The sequence below is a fragment of the Oryzias latipes genome, chromosome 1, assembly GCF_002234675.1.
Source record: "Oryzias latipes chromosome 1, ASM223467v1".
NCBI classification, from domain to species: Eukaryota; Metazoa; Chordata; class Actinopteri; order Beloniformes; family Adrianichthyidae; genus Oryzias; species Oryzias latipes.
The window spans coordinates 6583318-6609667 of NC_019859.2; the positions used below are offsets into that span (position 1 = coordinate 6583318).

Consider the following 26350-nt stretch of genomic DNA (forward strand, 5'->3'; position numbering starts at 1 on the left):
AAATACATCAAATATAGAACTTTTATATTAATTTCTGCATTTTAGCAGTGGAGTCGGGTTGGCCAGATAGGGCCTTAAAGGGGATTTTCTACCAGTCACTTAATGAATCCATCAAAGATCATCTCTGTTCTCAACCTTAGGCTTCACGGCTTTCAGGACCTAGTTTCTGCACCCCTTCACTCCAATATCCGTCTCAAGGAAAGACAGTCTAAAAAGGACCGCTACTCACGTAAGCCACCATCCAACTTCTGTCACCTCACTCTACCATTAAATCCTCCTCTTGTAACTACACAGGACTCACCACGAGCAACTACGGAGGAACCTATGTTGGTCGGTCACTCCAAATCGACACCAGAGGAACGTCAAAAAAGGGAGGAGAAGTCCTGTTTTTACCATGGAAATTCGGACCATTTTGTTTCTCAATGCCGACTCAGTTTAAAAGGGAGAACCCCCCCTGCTAGAAGACAGGCCGTGGGCGGGTGACAGAAGTTTCTTCAGTAAGAAACTTCCTTTTTATACCTGTCAGGATATATTTTCATTCTGAGGTGTTTGAATCTACTCTCCCGTCTGTCGCTCCTCCAGTTACTAACTGCTCGGAGGATGTGGATCTTTCCACTGTACCTAACTGCTATCATGACTTAAAAAACGTATTTAGTAAAATAAAAGCCTGTTCCTTACCACCTCACCACCTCACAGACACTATGACTTTACACTCAAGATCCTGCACAACACAAAACCCATGTTCGTCTAGCTCTGGAAAGACTTGGAAAATCAACTTTACGTCAAGGCTGAAAAGTGTTCCTTACCACCTCACAGACACTACGACTGCTCCATTGAACTACTTGCTGGGTCCACCTTACCCAAGGGTAGATTATTTAATTTATCGGAGCCTAAGATAGTAGCTATGGAGTAAAACATCCAGGAGGCGCTTTCTTCAAGTCATCTCCATCCTTCCTCTTCCCCAGTAAGCGTTGCTTTCTTTTTTGTGGAAAAGAGACAAATCCCTGCGCCCCTGCATTGACTTTAGAGACCTTAATCAAATTGCCATTAAAGAAAAAAACTCATTACCTCTTTTTAGTTCTGTTTTTGACACTGTTCAGGAAGCTCGCATATTCTCCAAGTTAGATCTTCGCAACACTTTCCACCTCCTCCGCATGAAAGAGGGTGATGAATGGAAGACTGAATTCAATACACTTATGGGGCATTTTGAATATTTGGTCATGTCTTTTGGGCTGACCAATGCTCCTGCCGTCTTTCTGAGACTAGTTAATGATGTCCTCAGAGACTTCCTCAATTTTTTTATTTTTGTTTACCTTGACGACATCCTTGTTTACACTCAAGATCCTGCACAACACAAAACCCATGTTCGTCTAGCTCTGGAAAGACTTGGAAAATCAACTTTACGTCAAGGCTGAAAAGTGCGAGTTCCACGTCGCATCCGACCTGACCCGGCAAAGATTGAAGCTGTCACCAACTGGGAACCACCCACTAACAGAAAAGAATTACAACAATTTCTGGGTTTTGCTCATTTTTACCGCCGCTTCATTCGAAATTACAGTCAGATTGCTTCCCCTTTGACCAAACTCACGTTTCTCAAGGAAGCTCTCACCTGCGGAAAAAAACTATGACATTGGGAACCAAGAACTGCTGGCTAGTAAACTTGCCTTGGAGGAGTGGGGCCATTGGCTGGAGGGGGCGGCTCAACCCCTTATTGTGTAGACTGATCGTAAAATCTGTCTTATCTACGCTCTGCAAAAAGGCTCAACTCACATCAAGCCCGTTGGTGCATCTTCTTCGACCGCTTTAACTTCACTATCACCTAAGACCTCCGACTCTCCCCCCGCTGGCCTACTCCTGCCTTTACCTATTCCCAGTCGAACCTGGTTCCATATTGCCCTAGGATTTTGTGACCGGTCTGCCTCACTCTCAGGGTAACACAATCATCCTCACAGTTATTGATCGCTTCTCCAAAGCTGCACACTTCATTCCCCTGCCTCAGGTACCCACTGCCATGGAGACCGCCAACATCTTTGTGCATCATGTTTTCTGTTACCACGGCATATCTGCGGATATTGTGTCTGACCGAGGACCTCAATTCATATCCCAGGTATGAAAAGCCTTTTGCTCCGCCCTCAGAGCCACTGTTAGTCTCACATGAGGCTATCACCCCCAGTCCAATGGGTAAGCAGAGGGAGACAATCAAGAGTTGGAGGTGGCCCTCCATTGCCTTGCGGCCAGAAATACCTCGGACTGGCTCTTTATTCCTGATGTGGATTGAGTATGACCATGATACTCATCCTTCGATTGCTACCGGGTGTCTCTATTCGAGGCCTCCTTTGGGTACTCGCCACCTCGGTTTCCATCACAGGAAGTCGATTTGGCGGTTCCCTCAGTCCAGCATCACCTCCGTCGTTCCGACGCGTCTGGCGTCAGACCAAGGCTGCTCTCCTGCACACCAAGGAGAGTAACTGTCGGATCGCCAATCGACACAGGGGGGTGGGGCCCATCTACCAACCTGGTCAAAGGGTATGGCTCTCGTCTCAGAAGATCAGCATTCAGTCCATCTCCCGTAAGCTCGCTCCTCGCTTCATTGGGCCTTACAACATTGAAAAAATCTTCAATCCCTCCTGTGTTCGTCTCCGACTGCCCTCAGGATCCATCCCTCCTTCCACGTCTCGCAGATCAAACCAGTCCAGGAGAGCCCTCTTTGCCCGCCATCTGCTTCCCCACCTCCCGCCCGTATCATTGACGGAACCCTGGCTTTTACTGTTAGCCGGGTGTTGGACCTTCGGCACCGGGGTCGGGGTCTCCAGCTCTTGGTGGAATGGGAGGGTTACGGTCCTGAGGAGCGGTCATGGATCTCCCGTTCCCTCATCCTGGATCCATCTCTTATCGAGGCTCACCCGGACATTCTTCCTAGACTACCCGGCGGGGGCTCAGCTTTCCAGATTGGATCCAGCTGTCAGCACTCACCTCATCAGCCTGCCTGCCTACTTAAGGGTAGCCTTCACCAGCATTCAGCGCCAGTTCGTTGCTCGTCTATGGCACTTTTACTGTATCTGGTCACTACGTCATGCTCTCTGGTCTACGCATTACTGGATGTTTAGCTAATTCCAGTTTTGTATCTCGTCCACAGGACAGTTTTCCATGTGTGCCAACCTGGGTCTTACCTCCACACGAGCCTACAAAAATCCTCCGTGATCTTCCACGCCACGTCTCTGAGCCACGCCACGTCTCCGAGCCACGCCACGACTCCAAGCCACGCCACGTCTCCGAGCCATGCTACGAGTCCTTGCCACGCCACAACTACCAACCACGTCACAACACCAAGCCACACCAAGTCTCCACACCACGCAACTCCTCTCAGCCGCTCCACAAGAGTTGCTTGAGTTGCTACGTCGTTGGAAAAAATAACATCCAAACTTACCTGCTTATCCTCATCTGAACTGGGACAATAAATCCTTTAATCCTATTCAATCTCCTGTTTTCAGGGTTCCAGCAACTGGGTCTGGTCAGCCTCGCTGACCATGACAGGGAACAGTTTTACAATAGATCATAAGATGGTAAGAGTGGGACTTTAAATTAAGGAATCCATAAATTGCTCATGTTTCCTCAAAGAAACAGAAAAAACTGATTTCATGATTCACGATTACCAGTGAAAGTATGGCTATTTCCCACATAGATTGTAAAAGAGAATTTCATTTATTAAACCACAAGTCATGCTGTATTAGGAAAACTGCTTTCAGTGAGGCTCATTAACAAAAACAGACTTTTATTTGCGAGGAAGCACAAAGATTGGACCCGAGAATAAAGGGAAACCAACAAGTGCTTTTATTCCAGATTGAGCTTTGTTCAGTGATGGTGGCATTGAGATGAGAAGAGCAGAAAATATAATGACTTAGAAAGCAGGTTGGAGCTCAGGTCTATACAGAACACAGCCAGAATCGTTCTTGTTTTCTGATTTCAAACATCTCTATTTTCAGTTAAAAATGAAATCAGACAACACAGAGCTGCTTGTCCAGCAAGCAACCCCATTTGCTTTATTAACTAATATCTCATGAGTCAAAACCTACTATAAATATGAAGCCAAAAACAAACTCAGAGCTGATGAGGAATTAGCCCAGAAATCAGAAACCTTGTTTGGATTCCAACAAAATGCCAAGGAAAATATACGTCTCCCGTACACCCAAAAACACACGTATACACACAGCTATTTACACGATACATCACAAAGTAAAGATTGTCTGAGTCACAATGTGTATTGTTGGCTTGGAAACAGAGAGACACCGAGCAGCAAGTGTGTAGACGGACAAATTGAAGCAGTGAAAGAGTCTGAAGATAAAGAAAGACAAAGTGTGGTTTCAATTAAAGCTGCGGTGCTGCAGACATACGCAGAGTGGAAAAAGAGGAAAGTTAAAAGTTGGGGGGGGGTCTCTCACTTTACTTAATGTGAAACATACGGTGCTTTTGCGTTTGTTCTGAGTTTTTTGGTGTGAAAATGCAGATTGCTCAGAAGCTCTAATCCTAAACTTTTGATTAAGAAAATGTAGTAAAACTGTTATTCTGAAATAAATATAAGAAAAAACTCAAATGTAGCTCACATTTAAAAGTTTGTGCCATCTAAAATACAAGATTTATTTGTTGCTTTATCAGAAAGTTTGTTAATAGTAACTTTAAAAAAATTAGATACACTTTAAATGAGAAATGTGTGACTATCTTTATAGTATTTTTAAAAAAGCCACACCTTTAATTGCGTTAAATCTCTTCAAACCCTTTGATTTCTCATGGAAGAAATTTTTTAAAACTTAATAAACTTAGAACTGTCGGATGGAAGGAAAACATTTAGAAAAAAGGCAAAGACAGAAAAGTTGGAAAAGTACACATATTAAGTGTCTTAGTAAATCAAACAGATGTCTGGACACTCCAATTACAGTTCATGCTGTGGCTGAATATGTTTGACCCTAACAATTGTTAATCCTTTCCATGCGTGCAGAGAAAAAGAAGCTTTATTTGTAAAAACATCTTTAGTATAGACGCAAATAAAAGGGCTTTACAGAAATAGCATTAGCTGGATTTTAAAAATAGGTCAATATAAAACAGCAATACGTCAGCTGATGCAGTATCTCAAAGTCAAAATTGAAATAAAGTGTGGGAAAAAATCTGTATCAGTGAAATAATTTCAGCAGAGAAGAGGAGGTCCAGAGCACAAGTTGGTGGACTCTTCTGCAGAACCAGCCTGATGTGTTTGCTAAAAGTGGGCAGTATATTCAAAGACTGCAACTTTAAATACACTCCACATACAACTGGTCAAAACTTTATATTGTAATACAATTATAAACCAGGCTCCAAAAAGCACTATTATAAGACAGGAGACAGTGGAAAATGCCCAATGCATAATCAGCTCTTTAAGACGACTTCTTTAAAAGGCACTTGTAAGCTCTTCTTTTGTCTTTGATTTGTGCTGCCCAAGCATCAAGAAATGAAAACTACCACCTTCTGTATGAAGCCCTGGTATTCACGCTCCCACCTAGATCATTTTAGGTACTACAGACTACACATTCAACTATGTACCTGAGCAGTTTGTTACAAATTGCCTTAAATGAGTAAGAACTTAGACAAGACGTGCCTTGAGGGCCACCCTCCTGCTGGTTTTCCAGAAATCTGACCATATCTGCTACTGATCACCTGAATCAGTAGCACCTGAAATCACCTGAAACTCCTAATAAGGAGTTTCAATGGCAGGTTGGTTGGAAAACATCTAGGACACCAGCCCTCAAGGCCTGGATTTGGGCACCCCTGACTGTTGCGCTGTCTTGTCTCATAATGCAGATGATGATTTAATGCAGAAGCTTTACCTGTCTCTAGTTGTAAAGATATATTAAAATCTATTGACTAACAATTGATAAATTTACCAAGATACAGTTAAGCCTTGTTTCCACTGAGCGGTGCGGTACAGTCTGGTATTTTGAGTGTTTCCATTATAAGATGGACCCATTAAGTCAGACCAAACCGCACCAGTTCTGGGCCCCCATTGGTAGTTCCGTAGAAAAATAGAAGGGAATGGTTAGGACAGCGCTACTGTCATCACACGACGAAACCCTTTGATTGGCGTAAGTTCATTAAAACAAAAGAAAGCACCAAACCAGTGCCAGCGTATTCCTCTTTGCCGCCAGCAATCTTCTCTCAAATATTAAATGCTTGGCATTTTAGCTGCTGGATTACCTACATTGTTTTTGTTGATAGCTTCACTTTTGCTGTAGTCGCACTACTATGACACAAAGCTACACAATCGGTCTACAGCCCAAACTAACTAGGGTCAACTGACTCTATCTTTGAGGGGATGCGCTGGTCTGAATTGTCTGGATCATTTTGAACTCAACCGGACCACTCAGTGGAAATGAGGCTTTAGAGCAACTTTGTTGTAACAGGGACCATGGTAAGACCCTTTCTTATTACAGAACAGCCAACAATTTATATTCCTTCAAACAACAAGCAATACTTATAAATTTTTTGTTCTTATTTAATTTATGATAAAATTTAAGAAAAGGTACAAATCATAAAAATAAAAAGCTAAGTATACCTACAATCTTCCCCCCATCTTTGTTAATATTGTTTAATCTGAACTACTTTAATCAAGTTTTTGACAACATTTAAGCATGGGCATTGTTCTGTTTTGCAAGACACCAGGCCAAAAACTACAACATGAACCGTTTCCTTCTGGGACCCTCACTGTCAGTTATAAATCACAGCATGCCTCAGGCAGGGTTGCACACAGGAACACACACATGTACACACAGAAGTCATGAATGGTGGAGCTAACTGAGATAATACAAAACCTGTTTCATCCACTGCATGCACTTAGGTCCAGTAAGGTTCTTATGAATGAGAGCCAAAGCAGCCAAAAAAGAAAGAGGCTGCCTTATTATTAACAAGTTTTAATGTTTAAGGTGATGTAAAAGAGTGCTCAAGATTTAAGGTAAAGGTAATTGGTAAATTAAAATTGACAAAGGTTTTCAAAGGTTAAATGAGTTAAAACAAACACAAAAGAAATCTGTCAACAGGAACTGGGCAAGCCATAGTAACAGAGCAGTACTTACTCAGGCAGGGCTCTCCTGATGATGCTGTGAACTTGTTTGTAGATGTCCAGTTTGGACAGACAGCTGCACTGGGTATGGTTGGCCACACTGATAGTCACCGGTTTGGTGCCTTGGGTGATCGGAACTGTGATTTCAAAGAGCTGCAAACAGAGCAACAACTCAAAGTGAGAAGAGTTGTTTCAGTGATTTCAGATGAACCCATGACATAATGCAAAACTGCAGGTGTTGCTTCAAGTAACAGGAAGTTGCTGCTGATCAAGTGTACCAAATTGAAGGTGATCTGCAGGTGCTACTAAGTTCTGAGAGGGAAACATTTTTCAAACAATCCATCATTTCACAGTAAATAAATATTAAATATAATAAAAAAAGATGAAGCATTGTCCATTTTCCAGAAATGTCAGCAACTTTTCCAGAATACATGCAGACAAACGAATAAACTCTAAGAATCAAGACACATAAATCAGATTCTAGACATTTTGCAACTTTTTTATTCATTGCCTTAATTCAGATAAAATGCATAAAAGACAAGAACCTGGATAGAGCAGTTCAAAATTTAATCTCTTGTTCTCAACAAAACTTAAAATCATTTAGAGGATAAGGAGATTTTCTTAGTACTTGTTAACATCAATAGATCTTTACTTACCTGGGCCTTTAGGTCTAAGTTATTTGGGTTAAATGAGTTTACCAAAGCAAATAAAGCTTACAAAGAGTATTATATGGGTACTTGGGGGAAAAATATAATATGACAACTATGAGATGAGATTCTTCCATGTTACCAAGGCTTTACAACACTTTGCATCACTTGATCCTCTCAAAGCATTCAACTTGAGCAATATAACAAATCAGTCTTAATGCCATATTTTCATAACTCTTTGCTCCTCATCATCATGATGGCAAGATATAAAACTTGACTTTAAGGACCTTGAAGTGAAGCATACCATATTTACACGATGCAATGACAGCTCATTGAGTCAAAGCATCAAAGTGAACAATTTACCTCTCTAGTTATATGTAATCTGCTTTGAATAGCAGTCGCGACCATGTCATCATTCCAGGTCTAATAAATGCTTTTGAGCAGCCAACACTAGTATGAAATTGTAAGGTGGCTCATTTTCTTTTTTTTACACAAAGAGGTTTGAAAATGGCAACATTCGACACAGTTGTAGTTTCAAAGCAACAGCCATACCAAAGCCTGTCAGTAGGAGTAGGTAATGTTCGTGTGGATTTGTGGGTACACTTTAATTTTGCTTTCGGTAACAACAACAGGATTATGATATATTTTCACGTTACTTTCAGATGTGTTCAGCATTCATGAAAATAAAGAATACCTATTGGAGTAGGTGTGTCCAGTCCATTGACTCTTACTGTATATCCACCATATTCCTTCTAATCTCTACTAAACTTCCTGTGATTGTGGCATTGTGTGCTGCTGGGTGGGGCCTCATAGCCAGTTTCACCCCACTAAACATTTTCATTTCCTTGATTTTGGGAGAGAAGCAAGTCTGACTAAATGTGGTTTTTTCGAAACCTTTTATCATTGTACTTTGGAAAACTGCACAAGTTTTTAAAAAAGTGAATGTGCTAACAAGAAATTACTATATTATAAACAAATACAAATAAAGGATAAGGATTTCATTAAAAGACTAGCAGACCTTAGGATAAGCTGTACCATTTTAGATTTAACTAACATTTATGCTCCGCACTAAAATATTGCACATTTGTCAAGGATGTATGGGTCTAAGCAGATCACTGGAGCCTACAGGTGGGTAGTTTGTGCAGTTAATAGTCTGAGGAACCACAAGTGGTCACCCAAGTTAGTGGCGGAGCTAGAACATTTTATATGGGGGGCAGGAGGAGGGCAAAATACTTTGGAAAGGTGACAAATGAGAGCGGCAGAGTGTAAGGCCATTACAAATGAAAAGATCAAAAATATGTGTTTCACAAAGTTTTGTTATTGTTAATAATATTGAAACAGAATTTCCTTTAGCTGAGGTGCTAACACTGGCGCTTAAAGGAGCTTCTATTGAGGATTTCTTAATCTTTGCCAATCGTAATAAAATGATATAATGCCTCAGGAATTTGAGAGACAAATGATGGGGGCAAAGCTTTTTGCTGGGGGGCAGTTACTGACACCCCCATAGCTCCGGGTAGACCCAGGTCTATTCTCAGTTGCTGGTCTCCAGCATCATCCAACTGATTGCTTTCCTACAGGATTTCATCTATTGTGCTTTTCTTCTCTTTCTTCTTTTGGCTCTATTTCCATGTGTTTGTCTTCAGTAGCTCCTGCTAAATGTAGTTAACCCTTTAACAAAGCACATGACACTGGAGACATCTAAATAACTCCCTTTGACAATGCTTTAAGTGTTAAATCGTTACACTTTGTCAAATAGTATTTTGAAGTCTACAGCGTAGATAAGCTCCAGTCTTCCTTCCTAAAATGCTTATATTCTCACACACCAATCCACAGAAGAGTTCCCATTTATACGATGATTGGAGCAGAATCTCTGTTCCCTGATGCAGAAAAATGTGGGACATTTTTCAGGACTGGATTGTTAAGTGCATCAAACTTAGATATGCCATATGTTGGAAGAACTGACTCATCAAAGGGAAGAACACAACATAAGATCAAAAGGTATGACACACTCTACTGCAAGAAGAGCAGTTGGTGTGCATTAAAAATCACCCACTAGAGTCCCAGAATAGGCTATTTGCACCTCTTAAAACCTGAGTGAAATCAAGATAATTCATCATTTGTTACTCAAAGGCAAAGAGACAGATGTAAACTGCCTTCCTTACATTAATAATCTGGAGTTAGAAGAAGTTGCTCAAGTGCTACAGACTACCCATCTGTCCATTGAGTTGTTTCAGTTGCCATAACGCACCAACCCGTTTCACAACACCAACTTTTAAATGTGGTACAACCAAAATGACCTTTGGGATCTCCTGCTAACCCAGTAAAATATGTCTGGTCCAACATTCAAATAAGCTTCTCCTTAAATGAACATCACACATCTATCATTATTCTTTGATTTTAAAGAATCTCTATATATAGATTTCAGACAATGTCGATCCCGAGTTTTTCAATCTAAAGAACATTGTTTCGGAGAGCTTGTAGTTTCTGCAGAGATACTTTTACAAACCTTAGCTGAGGATCTTTTTAGAGAAAAGATGAATTTTCCTAGGAAGAGTTCCATATAAGTCAACGTGTTTGTTTATTTCTCAAACTGCACTCTCATCAGTGAGGATGAGCTGGAAGGACAGTGTGCTTCCTGGGAAGACTGGCAAATGTCTTGAAATGTTTGTGAAAAATTGTTCTTAGCTGCAAATGATGGTATCCAGATTGTTTGGAAACAGACGTATAATTTCTGCCAAAACCATGAGATGCTGCAGGTGTCTTAAGATTACCGATGATGTCTTTTCCCGTTATCATTATGTTAACAAACATCCAGATGCTACCGAAAAAAACGCCAAACACAGTTTTGTTCCCCCCCCTCCCCATGATGTGCATTTCATAAGGTATTTTCAAAAGAACATTTCAGGACCATTTCATTGTAATTTAATCTTTAGTTACCATCATAATTCAACAGAATAAAGAGGAACCAACTAAAAAAACCTCACATAACATATGTGAAGCATTTAGAGGCTATTAACATACTATAAGCAGTAATGACAAAACCAGAACACACTGAATACAATCTAAAAGACCTATAGAAAAGATACACTATTAACGAATAAAATGCACGAAAGCTGAGGCATTAAGCTTTACCCTTGTGCAAAAAAACCACCAGTCTGACAGAAACACTTCATATGCCTAATATCATTCAAATTTTAAATGATACAGTTTAACACAACTGCTGTTGCCTTCTGAGCTTTCGTTCCCTCAAAGGCTGCCTGCTTCTTTGAGGTGCCTCCAAAGCAATCATGTTGCTGGACATTTCAGGCTGACGAAACAAACCGCAGAATACTCTTTAAAAGAAACAGCCTTCTTTAACCCTTCACCTCACCAAGTGTCCCCTTTGAGAAAAAATGTCTTCAATCACATTTAAAAGTAATTTAATTCAGTCGAAGTGTAAACTGTGTATCTAGTCACCCTTGATTTGGATGACGTACTACGCAGCCTATGTAAATACCCAAACTTGGGCCAGTTGTCTGTGATGGCTGCCATAAAATGTGGTTTGGAAAACTGTCAGAGTGGAAAAATGTTTTGAAAAACCCCAAAAAGATTGCGGTTTAGAAGACACAGCATTGAATCCCATCCCTGGATCAAGACCTTCAAACTTCAGCGTTGGTCTTAAAGGTGGCTTCAATGCTGCTTAGTTTAATACTTAGCAAGGGTCAACTGACTTTTTATTAACCCAGAAGCACCTTTATGTGCAGCAGATGTTACTTAAAAAAGTTTATGGACAGTACTAACAAGAAAACCTAACTGATTGAAGTTAAGCCAAAGTATATATTATGATATAGATTATAAAGCATCACCTTGAGAGATCACATTCACTTTAAAGTATGATCTCAGCTTCTGGAATAAACTGCACTGTGAGGTTAGGACTGCTGAAGATAGATTGTTTACGTCATACAGTCCAAAAATTGCCTGTTAGGGTGATTTGTGATTCTATACTGACAGCATGGAGAAAAGAAAAACTAAAGACAAAACAAAACAACAGGTTTCTTATTTTTTAGTTTTCTTCTCTTTTTAGTTTATGTCATAAAATCAAAGGAGACAAAGACTGTGTTTTGGGTGTTTTTTGGTGCGTACTGATCTGCTTAACAAGCACAGTTAGATATTCTTTCATTTTTATACTGTTTAACTAGGTCAGGGGTGTAAAACTCAATTTTCACCGAGAGCCACATCAGCATAGTGGCTGTCCTCAAAGGGCCAGATAGAACTTATACAGGTAACTAAATGTAATGAAAAATAAATGTAACTATGCTAAATAACTCCTTTATTTATTTATTATAACTTTTTAAAGTGGCAATTACAGTTGCTTAGAAGTCATATGTTTGCTTGTTACTCTAGCATAAATCCTTTTAAATTTGATTCTGTCAGGTTAGGTTATATTGACAGTTTTTAAGTCTTAATGTATGGCTGCCCATATATTTTAACTCCAATTTCCCCTAGATATGAATAAATACACACCATGTTTTATTATTTATTTAAAAAAATAAAAACTTTAATGCTCTTGCGGGCCAAATAAAATGACATGGCGGGCCACCTTTGGCCTGTGGGCCTTGAGTTTGACACATGTGAACAAGGTGAACAGATGCTTAACATGTACTGTTGGAGCATAACAAAGGAGCCACACGGAAAGAGCATTCTCCCTGAAAAATTGTTCCATGTTTAACCAATTTTTAAGTCTTAGATAAAGAGTACCTGTTTGAAATAGAGTACTGCCTGCACATAAAAATGTATTTGCAGGTCCCCAGGCTTGTTTTTTTTTATTATTATGGAATACAACATGAAGTATAAAGTTAAAAAGAAAAAAACTGTCAAGTTTTCTATAAATATCAGTTTATATTTTTCATATTTGTTTTTATATTTTAGCTTTTCTATGTATTACTTCTAAATTTTAGACTTCTACACTTTAGGCTGTCTTCTCACATTTGGCTGGGGCGTCTGTGTTCGGACTCCCAAAGTTTTGGCCCTGCTTGTCCTCTGGCATCCCTTGTTCCGGGTTCTCCAAGCGGCCTGGCCTGGTGTGCCAACGTTGGACATATTGGATCCGGGGGTTGGGGGGCTGTGGGGCAGGAGTTGCTGGGGATGAGTTATGCTCGTGCTGATTAGATGCTGACACCCCGGCCAAAAGGAGGACAGGGCGGACGGCGCCTTCTGGGTTCTCTCTTCTTTAGCTTTTTAAAATAATTCTCTTTTGTTCATGTTTGTTTTTGTGTGTTTTATTTTGAGGGGCCTATTTTATTATTTTATTGCATGTGAGGGGATTGGTGTTTTCGTCTTTGTTTTTATGTGCAGCACCTTGAGCTGTTCTTTTTCTCCTGAAAGGTGCTAAAGAAAAAAAATAATTTTTAATTTTAAGTTTGTATAATATTGTAATGATTAATACCATCTCACACAAATAAAAGTTTGCAGCCACTTGAGTGAGCAGTGCTTTAGTGTTTATCACTTACTTGTATGCAGCATTCCTTGCTGACCTGCAGCATTTAACAATTCTTATCATGATTTTGATTAATCCTGGCTCAGTATGAAAGTACTCCAGGCCTTAGCTCAAAGCATTAGCATACCTCAAGTTTCTAAACAGCCACAGCAACATTCTGGATGCCCGGGCCACCGACAACTTCCTGTGCTGATTAGATCCGCTTTAGCGGTTCAAATAACAAAGGAGCCATTCACTCAAGCTGCTACTGCCAGTTCACTCAATTAACACTTAGGAAATGGATAGTGCAGCTGAGCTAAAACAATAAGCCATCACACACTGCATGAGTCACTCCATTAACAACATCAATGTGCAAATGAACTCTGCAGCTGAGAGGATCCACCTCATTTCATGGCACAGCTGAGAGGCAATTGAGAAAATGAATTAACAGCATGTTGGAACACAAGGAACTGGTCATTAAACAAGGCTGTGTTTTATTTAAAGGTTGCCACAGGCAGGCGTGGTGATGTTTTCAACGTGGACAAGCAGGATGTTAGAATGAAAACCTAGTAAACCCTTTATTTGGCTGTTACTCAACAGGATTTGTCACCTTAGACATTGAAAATGTTATGCTAAAACTGGTTAAGCAACAGCTTAATGAGCTACTTAATCAATTAAAACAAATGAAATACATAGCTGACTATATTTGCAACAATGTGGGTTGTGATTGCCAGAATTTAATGGAATTGGAATGGAATGGAAAAAACATAAAACAACAGGAAAATTCTGTTTAGAAATGTTTTCTTTGGAAAACTTGAGGTTTCTGTTGTTTCTGGCATACTTTGTCATTCTGAGGTCAAACACCAATCTGCAAAATATCCAGCTGAACAAATTTGAAGCAGCAGTAATTAAACTGCAGATCAGCGCATTGGCCCAACCATTCGGCCTTTAATCTTTCTTAAAAGCACAATATTTGCTTTCTCAGTTGAGTAGCTATAGAATACTGTCCAAAACCTCAATTTTTGGACAATGTTTTGAAAATGGAAAAAGGTTGTTTTGATGATAAAAGGAACAAATACTTTTTTCCCAGCAGCCTATTTGATTTCAATCTAGCCTTGTTGTAGAGAGGAACTCTTTTGCGTTCTTCTTGGGGGGGGGGTAAACCCTTTAAGATCAGACCTGTTACCACCAGCAGCAACAGATACTCTTTAAACTACTGTAACTCTTCGACCATTCACGCAACAAACAAAATTTCAATGATTCCAAGGAGGCGAAAAGCAGATTTGCACCGTCATTTACCAACATTATTTACTAATGTTATTCACCAAGGTAAGGTTAGTAAATAACTTCAGTCTGCTTCAGAATCCTTTGGAAATTAAAGTAATTGTATAAACGATTGAAGAGTTATGGTGGTTCAAAGAACATCAACACTGGAACTAAACCCCTAGATTCAAAGGGTTAAACCAAGGCAACGGGAGCCAAAACACGCCACCAAATAACCACTCGGTGGATTGTTTATGTTTATGTTAGTCCCAATTCACTCCATGATAAAATGGTTGAAAGTACAGGATGAGATAGGAGTGGATTTTTACTCCTGTCCCATTCCGGTCCCAGACCAAAGTTTAAAAAATAATCCTGTCCCGTCCCACTCCTGCTAATCTGACTCTCAATATAACATGGGTTTAAACCAGGGCTTCTTATTTCTGGTCCTCAAGAACTGCCACCTTGACTGTTTTCCAGATCCCCAAGCCCTGCTAGCAGCAGATTAGGTCAATCAGATGTCTCCACTTTCTGACTGAATGATCCAAACTGGTCCAGATAATCAGCAGCAAGCAATGCAGGGGGAGCTGGAAAACCAGCGGGTTGTAGATCTCAAAGACCAGGAATGAGCAGCCCTGATTTAAACAGATTGAGGAGGAAAACATGCTTTTATTTTTGCATTTATTACAATTATTTAGCAGCCCTACTTTTTCATTTCATAATACACTCAGTGTTAATCAGACACTTTAAATATTCCAGATTAGTATAATTACTAAATGAATAATAAACCACTTAGTACAGATACTCTTTGTTTTATCAACAATCTAAACTTATTTTTTATTAGGCATAACAGGAATTTCCTTTTTACTTGTGTTTTGTAATAAATTGTACTCAAGAATGACCTTCTGTTGGTTTCATTAGTCTTACAACTGTGGTGAAAAATACAATAAATCAGTGGTGTTCAATACCTGGACTGCAAATTGGGAACAAATTAAATGAGAGTGCAGGAAAGGTAGCTGATCCCAGCTTTAGGGCAGTCATCATAGTTAAGTACTTTGTAAAACATTGACATATCAGCAAACAGTTTCTGCTATCTAATACATTTCGGTGTGTTTCTGGCCAATAAATGGCCATTGGTTTGTTTTTATCATAATTTTTATTCAGCTTGGCACAGGAGAACCTCTGGTAAACAGAAATGAAGATTTTTAAAAAGGTGCAGGAGCTATCCCTTACCTAAAAGGGGCAAAAAAAATCAGATGGACAAATACTGGATGAACCAAAGAAGAAAATACAGATAAAAGTGGCAACTTTCCTGGTTTTACGTTTATATATGTTTATATCTGTACATATCACTCTGTACACAGTTAGGGACATTTATATTTTTGCACCGTGCATATTGCACACTTCCATTGTACACTATGTAGCTATTGTTCATATTTTTTTAAATATATATTTTTTTATATATAATATCGTTAATTTTTGTCATTGCCCTTCAAATGGTGATGGCTTCAGTTTTATTGTCCAAGTGGACAGATACAATAAAGGCATATTTATCCATCTTTATAACGTTCGATTTTCAAGCATATGAAAAGTTCCTAGACAAAAATGTTTTGGACAATGTTGATCTGGAAGGGAAAAGCTCAAAGACCAACAGTGCATTTTGAAACAGCAGAACGTGTCTGTAGAAGAGAGTGAGCTCAAACAACAGACTAAATGTCACAAAGGGCTAGTTTCATGATGAACTGCACAATTATCCTACAGAAATCAAAGCACCAAAATCTACAAGGCATGTGTGACCTTGTCGTAAAAACACAACCATTTAAAGCATTTTTTGTCTTCCTCTGTGCTTAAACTTGAACATTTCACCAAATAATAAAGCCTCTGTGAATTTTTAAAGGTTGATTATGAAAAAAACATAGGTATGCTTACAGTTTTGCTGAGGTAACCAGTGGAGATATTCCTGCATTGTTTATCTTCTGAGTGGCAGCACCCTCCACATCTGTAGACGGACACACAGGGTGGCTTATAGAAGACGTTTGTGGGAGCCCCAAACTCCCTGCCCACGTCAACACACACTTCTCTGGGCATGCATTGAGTCTTCCTCCATTCCGACTCTATACCTGCACAAACAAAAAGTCAGCTATTCGCGACATGTTTTTTTTCTTCGCTTTTTTCAGTGGCTCTGCAAAGCAATATTATCAGGCTGAAGAGAAACTGTTTAAAAAAAACCAACAACTTAATTGCTACTTTCCTTGATCTCCACTGTTTATTAGTTGTACTGATAGATTTTTTGGTGTTGCCAAGGCTATAAAAAATAGAAAATACCAGCGAAGTATTATTTCATAGTAAGGATAATTTAAATTTGTTTTTTCTTTCTATTCATATAAGTTTGAAATAGCCAACCAGAAGACCCACCTCAGTTTATGCATAAAACTAAACAAAAACTGTCATCATTGTCCCTTACTGATACCTTTTTATGCAATTAGTTGGAAGTAATCAGATAGAGTTTTATAACAAATGTGAAATCTGATATTGAACCAGTCAAATTTTAAGATTGGGGGGAACAGTTGTTTCTGAATTGGGGGTCTGTACCCCTTAACACTAAAAGTGTCCAGACTCTTACTGACCAAAACTCAGTAAAAGCCGCAAAGTCCTACATTAACATAAAATAAATACACATTATTATATTTGTGGCCATTAAGCTATTCATATCTAATATATAGCTTTTAAATATTTACAATAACTGAATAATAACATTGTATTACTTTTCACTATAAAGCACAACAGTTTTACATCCTTTTAATTTAGACACAAACAAGTCCCTTTCAAAATAAGATACACCCTGTTTCAAATAAACCCTCTTGCTGCAGAAGATTAACCTGAATTAAAAATGCATTTTCTCCTCTTACTTATCAACATGTCAACACTGGTGAAGAATCCAATTTTTTTTTTTTATTTATACATGTAAATTATATATTTTAATAACTTCGCCCCCGAACAGCAGTTAGAAACAGTTGTGTAGCACAATTATTCACTTTAAGCTAATAAACCTCTCTGACAGTAGATTAAACCTTTGACCATTATTTTCCTCAATTATTTGATGTTAAAAAACCTAAACATAAAATACATAACTTAATTAAATAAAAGATATTAAACAAAACTTCAAACCCAATATTTTTTCATATTATTTGCATTTTTCTTAAGCCAAAGGGCCCCAGTAGAGGGAAAAAGAGCTGCATGTGGCTCCAAAGCCTCAGCTTGCTGACCCCTGATCGAAATGATGCATCCGATTTTAATTAAATAGTGTTTAAACTCTGATTGAGTGTATTTACAGGCATTGCTTTTATTTATAATAACAAATGCTATCATTTAGTTACCGGTAGTAGGCTAAATCACAACCCCATAGTTTCCCCTGTAAAGGTCACTACTTTGGCAACCACAAAAAAGCATGCAAACATACTTTTTAAGATGTCCAAGTTGAGAAAGGCGGCAGCGTATGTTGGCTCTTCTGTATCCGCCTGCGGCCTCAGTCGGTGAGGCTGCGGCCTCTGGGAATGTTTTGATGCAGCAGCGGCAGAGAGTTTTGATCTGCATTTCAGAGCAGTCCAGTATGAAGGATAAATAAGAGTCATCAGTTCATCCACGCTGGAGGCTGAGCGCAGTTTTTGCTCCATATCAGGTTCTGTTGAGACATCCTGAAATCAGAAGAGAAGAGGACACTAAGTTCTTCTGAATACTTTTACTCCGAACAGTAACAGAAAAAGGTCACTTTCATTCAATGCAGGAAAAAAAAAAACTTAAACTTCAACAGTTTGCCATAGTGGATTTACAAAATTGATATTCTTTTAAATTCTTCAGCAGATCCTGTAATGGTCACGTTTTTATCTTAAGTTGTGTTTTGTTTTCATTTTTGTTTGTTTTTTCTGTTCGTCAAAGCAGATTAGATTCAAATCTCTAATAATTACTTACCTGTTTCTGTTAATTCTAATAAACTTCTACTTAATTTCATGGTTTTCCAGATTTGATTGTAATTCACTTCTGTCTTCATTACTATACGTCCAGGTCCTACTGTTTCCTATTTTTTCCCCTCACCAAAGGGAGACCTTTCTGTGTGGAGTTTGCATGTTCTCACTGTGCATGCGTGGGTTTCCCCCCACTGTGAGAAAAAAAAGTTTCACAGGTTAATTGGTTACTCTAAATTGCCCCTAGGTGTGAATGTGAGTGTGTGATTTGTGGCCCTGCAACAGACTAGTGACCTGTCCAGGATTTCCCCCTGCCTTTGCCCATGAGTGGCTGGGATAGGCTCCAGCAGCACTGTGACTCCGAAAGGGGCAAAGCGGGTTTAGAAGATGGAAGAATGAATGTTTCTGTTCATTTAGTAAAAAAAAAAATTCTGCCACCAAGTCTGGTCTTTGTTTTCTCCTCAAGCCTCCAAGAGTCTGGAATGATGCAGTGGCTGGGCTCAAATCCACAACTTGCTGGTTGCAGTCTTGTAAAAAAAAACATCCTTATAATTTATAAACATCATTTATTAATAGAAAACAAACAAATTATGTAAGTAAGTGTGTATGTGTTTTATGAGTGTAAGCAGATGGCCATTTTTAAGTTTCCTCAGGGATTATTAAAGACCTATTCTATTCTATTCTGAAACTCAAACTCAAACTTTATTTATTTATATAGCGCCTTTCATTTCAGTTAAAAACACAAAGCGCTTCACATAAAAGCAGATAAAACAGTCATAAAAACCGAAGATTGTTAAAAACAGCAAACAAAGGACAATCACACAAAGATGGGACCCCTCCCTCACCCCCCCACACCCCACCCACCCACACCCCACCTACCCAGTTCCCCCCGTAGAACCCTGAACAGAACCAAAGAACTGCAGCTTAAAGAAGGTCTGGCTTGTTCTAAAGTTTTAAAGTTTTCTAAAATTCTAAAGTTTTCTATACAGCAGTGACTGAGGTTTTTTTTTTTTTCATTTTTCAATAACAAGCAACAACAACTAAACTCTTATTTATTGAAAAAAATAAAATAAATAGACAAAGCCAAAGCACCTTTTACATGAAACAGGCCCCTGCCAACGTTTATTGTGAAACAAAAATGCTAAAAAATTGGTTTAATACCTCAACCATTCAACCATTGTTAAGGCATTAGTTGCAAACATGACCTTAAGTTAACCCTCTGCTTTAACCTTGGTCGGGCTTCTGCTGGATTTGTCCAGCATGGGGGACAAGAATAGGTCAACAAGTCTTCACTTTAAACAAAATCCTCCAACAAATCCGTCTGGTAATTCCTAAAGTACATCTCCTTTCCTGGGGATCAGGAACCAGTTTAGGAAGAGATTAAAGAGGGGGCCAGATCATCCAATATCGGTCTCCCTTGTTTGAGGCTGGCCTAAAAGGAAATTAACACAATAAACAAATATACTTTTATTGTATGTGGATGAAAATTAAAATGACGTAACAAAATGCTTAAATCTTAATATTTTAAATAACACATCGGCGTGCTCTGAAGATGTGACCATAGTCCATTGCACAAACAAGACATTAACCAGAAACTAAAGGCTGCGTCACACATCCATGCTGTACATTTTGTGTATATTGCATGGATTAAAATATAGCCCCCAATTCCACAGTTAGAAACCTTGGGGTTTTATTTGACCAGGACTTATCATTTAAGGCTCACATATCTCAGGCGTGTAGACCTGCCCTTTTTTCCCCTGAAGAATATTGCTAAGATCAGAAATATGCTTTCTAAGAGTGATGCTGAAAAACTCATCCATGCGTTTGTTACGTCGAAGCTGGATTACTGTAACTCTTTGTTACCAGCGTGTCCTAAGAGTTCCTTAAGAAGTCTCCAGCTTGTTCAGAACGCAGCAGCTAGATTGTTAACAGGAACTAGCAGAAGAGATCACATCACTCCTGTGTTGGTTTCGCTCCATTGGCTCCCAGTTGATTCTAGAATCAAGTTCAAGATCCTCCTGTTAACCTATAAGGCCTTACATGGAATGGCCCCGTCCTATATTAAGGACCTCGTAGTCCCTTACCATCCAATGAGAACACTTCGCTCGCAAAATGCAGGACTGCTTGAGGTTCCTAGAATTAGTAAAAGTACGGTTGGAGGTAGAGCGTTTAGCCACCAAGCCCCTGTTTTATGGAATAAACTCCCAGCTCATGTAAGAGAGGCCGACTCAGTTTCTACATTCAATTTTAGACTGAAAACATTCCTCTTTGGACAGGCTTATTGTCAGACTAGTAAGTATTCAGAGATTATTTAATTTAATGTTAATGTGTTTAAATTAAACTTAATAACAATAACTATTTGTTTTAAAAGGCTGCTAGAAGTTGAAGATGGGGTAACTATGGTGCTCCGGGGTTCTGTCCTCTTTTCTTATCTACTTCTCCACTTCCTCTCTTCACTATTTTTGATCATCATTTATCATTTAGTTCTCCATGCCTCTGTTTGGTGCAGTGCGATTCATGTATTGTCCCTCTTTTCCTCTCCCCTCCTGGGGAGTGCTTCCAGACTCCAGTTGGCTCATCCGTGCTCCAGTTGCTGACCGTCTACCTCGCCTTTGCTCCTGCTCCTACACCTGGCTGTGGTTCCTGTCTCCGGCTCAACTCGCGCCTTTGACTGTCCCCACAACCACGGCTGGATGAAGCTCGTCTGCTGGACTTTATATATGTAGTTGTAGACTTAGATAAGGTAATTCTTCTCTAAGAGTTCTGGTAAATCGCCTGTCCGTCCTGGGGGAGGATCCCTCCTTCATGTGGGCACCCCTGAGGTTTCTTCGTTTTTTCCGGAATCCGTTTTTTTTAGGAGTTTTTCCTTACCGCGAAGGGTGGTCTAAGGGCAGGGATGCCAGTATGGCTTAATCAGTTTGTTAGTTCAGTTAAGTATTTTCCTATTGAACTCTTTGTATTCATGATCCTTTTGAGTTCATGTTTACTTCGAAGCCCATCGAGACGACTGTTGTTGTGATTTTGGGCTATACAAATAAAATTGAATTGAATTGAAATGAAAATTGGCCATACATAGATGAACCTGAAAAAAGTGAGAAAAGTGAACTGTGCGTGATAATTGTGCTGTTTATATCCAATTCATTAGTGATTTGAGCGTCACTTACTTATTTTATTCTGATATTTACGCCATGTTCGCGATATAAAAGTTATACATCAGTGGTACATGTGTGAATAATCTGTTAGACAAATTTGCATATGCAACTTGCAAAAATCACCCACCATTGTGTAAGATTTAAGGAATAATTGCGTATAAAATGCATAATTCTCAACCAACCAAACTTTTGAACAGATTAAAACTGAATTGATGTAAAGATCTGTCATTTTCCACAAATGACAAATGCAAGAAACACGTATAAATTACGTACAGTATATCAGGCATGTGTCAAGTTAAGGAAGAACAGAAATTTCATTTGTGGAAAATGCACAAAATGTACATGACATGGCCTCTTAGAAGTTAAAGAGGAGAAAAGTTTGTGAAGAAACATCAAGCTAATAAACTGATCAGATGCTAAAGGCAGGTCCCCAACTTGAAGCAAATCCTAAAGGAACAAGTACTGCAGTTCTTCAAATAGAAGTAGGTTTCAAAATACTGCAATTACTAGATCACTACAAGTTAAAAAGTACAACTTAACATCTTGAATTATCTTATTTACAGGCAAGTTTCAAAGCTTTGTTTAATGTACGTTGATTTATTTATATTCATGAAATCTGTGAAGGGTACTTTTCAAAGTACCCATTATGACTTTGTTTTCTCTCTGATAAGCAAGTGTGTAGTATGTATGTATGTTTTTCTGTCTAAATGCTCATTTTCGTAATTTTGTGGAGGAGGGTGAAGTAAACATAGGTCAATAAATCAATTGAAGTTTGTTTTATGGAGGACTTTTCTTTTTTAAATAAAACAGAGTAAAACCAAATAAACCCCCATTTAAACCACCATTCAAAATACTCCCAACTTCCCAATTGAAGCAAAAGCCAATGCCAAAGCTTGGAAAACCTTTAACTTTGATAAAAAGGCATAAAGGTTCATTCTAAAGCATTTTAAAAACATCTTCAGTACTCATAGCTGTTTGGCAAATTATTCCAGAAACATAGACGGTGATACTGAAAAGATGCCCCACAATGGATTTTTGACTTAACTCTGAACATTTAAAGTGCTTCAGGACCTAAGGTGAGAGTTCATGTGTAAAAATCTAATTCAATTTACTGGTTTATTTTTTATTATAATTATATGTCCTGAAGGTATTTATTAAATTATACAATAAATCAAATACACAAAACATAAATATCAAACCCATTTCAGTTATCAAGAACACAATTATTAGAATTTTCAAAAAAATGTAAAAGTCTTAGTTAAAGATGCCATCTTCTTAACAGTATAATTACTCATCATAAATAGACGTTGTAGTAATCCACACAGTACATACACGTGTCACATTAATTAATAAAAAATATGACTATCAAAAAAGTCAAGCAGAGTTTGATTTGTTGATGGAAAGAGAATGAGAAGAAGCAAATGTATATATTCCCACTGCTATGGTGTTCTTTCTTTTTATGTATTTCTTCACAGAATGCCATAATTGAGCTCTTATCAGATCAAGTGCAGATTATTATAAACTAACTAAATTGAGTTCCTATGACAAATGTTGATTAGAATATGAATGAAACTAAAAAGTGAAGAAGCAACAACACTCATGTTTGTGACAATGCTTGTTGGTCCAAAAGGCACTTCAAAATTACTTAACATTACAAGTCATGGATATAATCCTGAGAAATTCCCATTCCCTGTCGATAGTCCACCATTTTAACTTCCTTGATTAAATGTCAAAAAATGTCAAAAAAAATAAGCCTGAATCCCAAAGACAAAGCACATCCAGTATTAGACATAACAGGAGCTAATTAATGTTGTTCTGGTCCTTTGTTGTCTGGCAAAATTCTTATCTGGTATTTATTGCTTCTTTTTCCCTGTATTGTTCAGGTCCTGCATTACGCTCACACATGCATCAAGTTTCGGTCTAAATTTGCCTCCAGATATCTGCAGCCTCAGCCCATGACCCTGAAGACAGTAAAGCTAGTCTAGTACAAACATGGGAAGCTTACATGGAGTAAATTCTCACACCATATTCAGAAGAGCTCTAAGTTTTATTCATACAGCACTAAAAAATAGGTAAATATAGTAATTACTTTAAAAAAAATGTAATCATAGAGATATTCAACACTATAATCACACTTCAGGTATTCACCTAGATTTATTGAATTATTTAAGCAAATTAAGTATTTGTTTTTGGTGCAATTGCGTAACAGTTGGGCACAATTCTCCAATGCAGTGATGTCCATTAAATGACATCCACTCTTGGATAATAATTGATTAAATGAACATAGCATAAATTCAAAGCTAACAGCATAAGATCCTCCCTGTTTCTCTCCCACCCCCATTGGTTAAGAGTCTGGCTGGATGTCATCCTTGACAGTACATTTTCTATTCAATCTCACTTCAGTCCCATTACCCAGTCTGCATACTTCCACCTGAGTAACATTTATCTTCTTCATCATCTCCCACCCCCCCATACTACTGCCTTCCATGTTCGCAGTCTTGTCTTTTCTCTTGTCTTTTGCAATTGTGTCTGTAACCCCCGTTACAGATACAATCAGTAATAATAGAGCATTTTACAATGATATAAAAAGGTCAATAAATATTAATAAACAACATGATAAAAACAGCTAAAAGTTGTGAGGATAAAAATATAAATAGTATTAACATTAATAATTTATAGGTTTTATTACTATTTTTGTTTAAAAAGAGAAATTGTTTTTGTTGTCGATAAAGTTTAAAGTTTTTCAAGAGCCCTCCCCAACCTGTGCGTTGCGTAGCGGAGAGATAGGCCTGTTTAGGGCAGAGACAGCAAGCACGCGCAGCAGAGTAGCCATTAGCTGAAAAACTACGGTGAAAAACTAAAATAACGGTGCAAACCTGTTGTCTAGCCAGACCGGAAGAGGGGTGTGAGCCAAATAAGATTTTATGCCATTACCAGACGAGTTTTGGTGAGTTTTGTTTTGTATTTTGCCTACTTTTGTGGCGTGGGTTTTGCCGTGATGAGGCGAGCCCAGTTGAGACCAATTTAAGTTGTGAAAAGATGACAAAACAGTACTTTTGAGTTATTTATAATTTTCTTTGACACTTCGAAACATGAATGTATTTTATTTGATGTATTTTGGGTATATTTTGTGTGAAAAGAAGCTAATTTTGCAAGTAGAGTTGGATGTATGAAAAAGAAAAAAGAGCAGCCGCCATTTTAAGTTTCTAAAGAGTCACGTAGCCTTCTAGTGCGGCTCCGCTTTCATTTTGGAGTGGTTTTATTTTGCATATGGACTAAAATTATTTTTATGGCCTGTCCTGCAGGCCAGGTTTTTGAGTCCCCCCGAGAGTAATTGGGAGACGGTTCCGGACCGGATCGTTCTGGACTTCTCCTGATCCATGGATGGCGAGCCTACCCAAGGAGCACGATAATCCGGACTGCCTGTAGAGCATCACGTGGTCCTTTACTTTTCCTCACTACTACAAAATCTCTGCCAAGGTCGCGGTAGGAGATTGAACACTAACTGTGGATCCAATATACTTTAAAGGAGCACTACCAAAACTGGATACGTCTGCTAACAAACTTTAAAGGATTTTGCTAAGCAATTGGACATTTAGAAAAACAGTTCTTTGTTTGCTTTGCATATTGAATTGTCTTTTGTTTGATATCTGATATTTTGTAACTTTAAAGGATACTTTTGGTGTAAATTTAAAGTGACAAAACTGATTTACAAAAAAGTGAAAAGGGTAAATATAGTGAACTCAAAAGAAAGCTTAAACTAAATTTAAGTTAAATAAATTTAGTTCTGTAACTAAAATCCCTTTAAACCAAATGACCGGTCATCTTTAATTAAAATAGATTGAAACTGAAATTAACTTGAACAAAACCTTTTATTTGAACTTTAACAGAAAAAGTAAAGGAAAAAAACAACATAAAGGGTGTTGAAAAGGTGTCTTAACATTACTTAAGAACCAAATTTGTATGTTTATTGTTGTTTGTCAATTGTTCAGTAAACTGCCGGCTTTTTCCATTCTACCTTTATATTGACTCTTGGCTCTTTTATTCAATACACACCACTCCGTGCGAACCTATATTTGGTCCAGTAGCCTGACTACCTCTGCCTAATAGCATAGGTGCTACAAATTCTTGGCGAGCCAGCCAGGAGTGGTTCGTATATAATTTTCAGAGCTCAAATTTGACTAAGAACTGAACAAAAAATGGAAGCCGTGCAACGAACTAATGTTAAGATACTGAACTCATTTCTTATTACTGGTTTAACTGACACTGAATCTGATGAAGAGCTTTTTGACTTCCTCAAACAATATGGGTCCATTCAGACAATGGTACCTGTAGATCCCCCGTGTCCAGAAAAGGGCAAGCAGTCCTTTCTTGAGTACGCGTCCAGTGCACCAGTCCAGGCATTATCTAGCTTACTGCCATACAGATTCTCACCCAAGAACAAACCTGACATACTTTACCTTGTCGAAGCATTAAGCTCAGTTTACAGCCCCGTAGTTAGCAAGACAGCTACTCAGACTTACCTGACTGAACTGAGAGACATTGCAAGACTGACAGGTAAAGACTTTGCAGACTTACTGAGAGACGAACTTTCCTCTATAAGCCAAGTAGTTAACCCTGACGAAAATGACTCAGGTGACCGCCAGGACTCACCCCAAGTCCCTGACACGAATGCTCCTCTCAGTCCTCTGCAAGAGAACCCACCAACTCTTGAACCAGTCCACCCACTGATCCAAGCTCCAGTTGAGAATCCCCCACGAGTGCAGGTCAGTGTTAAGACACCCACTCTC

At 38.7% G+C, this 26350-nt stretch overlaps 1 protein-coding gene and 1 long non-coding RNA gene across 3 annotated transcripts in view; one reads left to right on the top strand and one right to left on the bottom strand.

Annotated features, from left to right (window-relative positions):
* The window catches only part of vegfc (vascular endothelial growth factor C), an 80309-nt gene that overhangs the window by 16887 nt on the left and 37072 nt on the right, over nucleotides 1-26350 (bottom strand). Inside the window, exons 2-4 of one of the 2 annotated variants that reach the window (XM_023958746.1) lie at nucleotides 17907-18141; nucleotides 16376-16566; nucleotides 7098-7237 (exon numbers count right to left, since the gene is read on the bottom strand). In XM_023958746.1, coding sequence (XP_023814514.1) covers nucleotides 7098-7237; nucleotides 16376-16566; nucleotides 17907-18141 — 566 coding nt within the window. Of the gene's footprint in view, nucleotides 1-7097; nucleotides 7238-16372; nucleotides 16567-17906; nucleotides 18142-26350 lie in introns of both variants that reach the window. The other variant, NM_001278873.1, reaches the window with a different exon arrangement.
* On the top strand, nucleotides 24100-25583 carry LOC111947444. The gene is made up of 2 exons (XR_002873287.1): nucleotides 24100-24507; nucleotides 24866-25583. It is a non-coding gene; the product is annotated as an uncharacterized LOC111947444 (long non-coding RNA).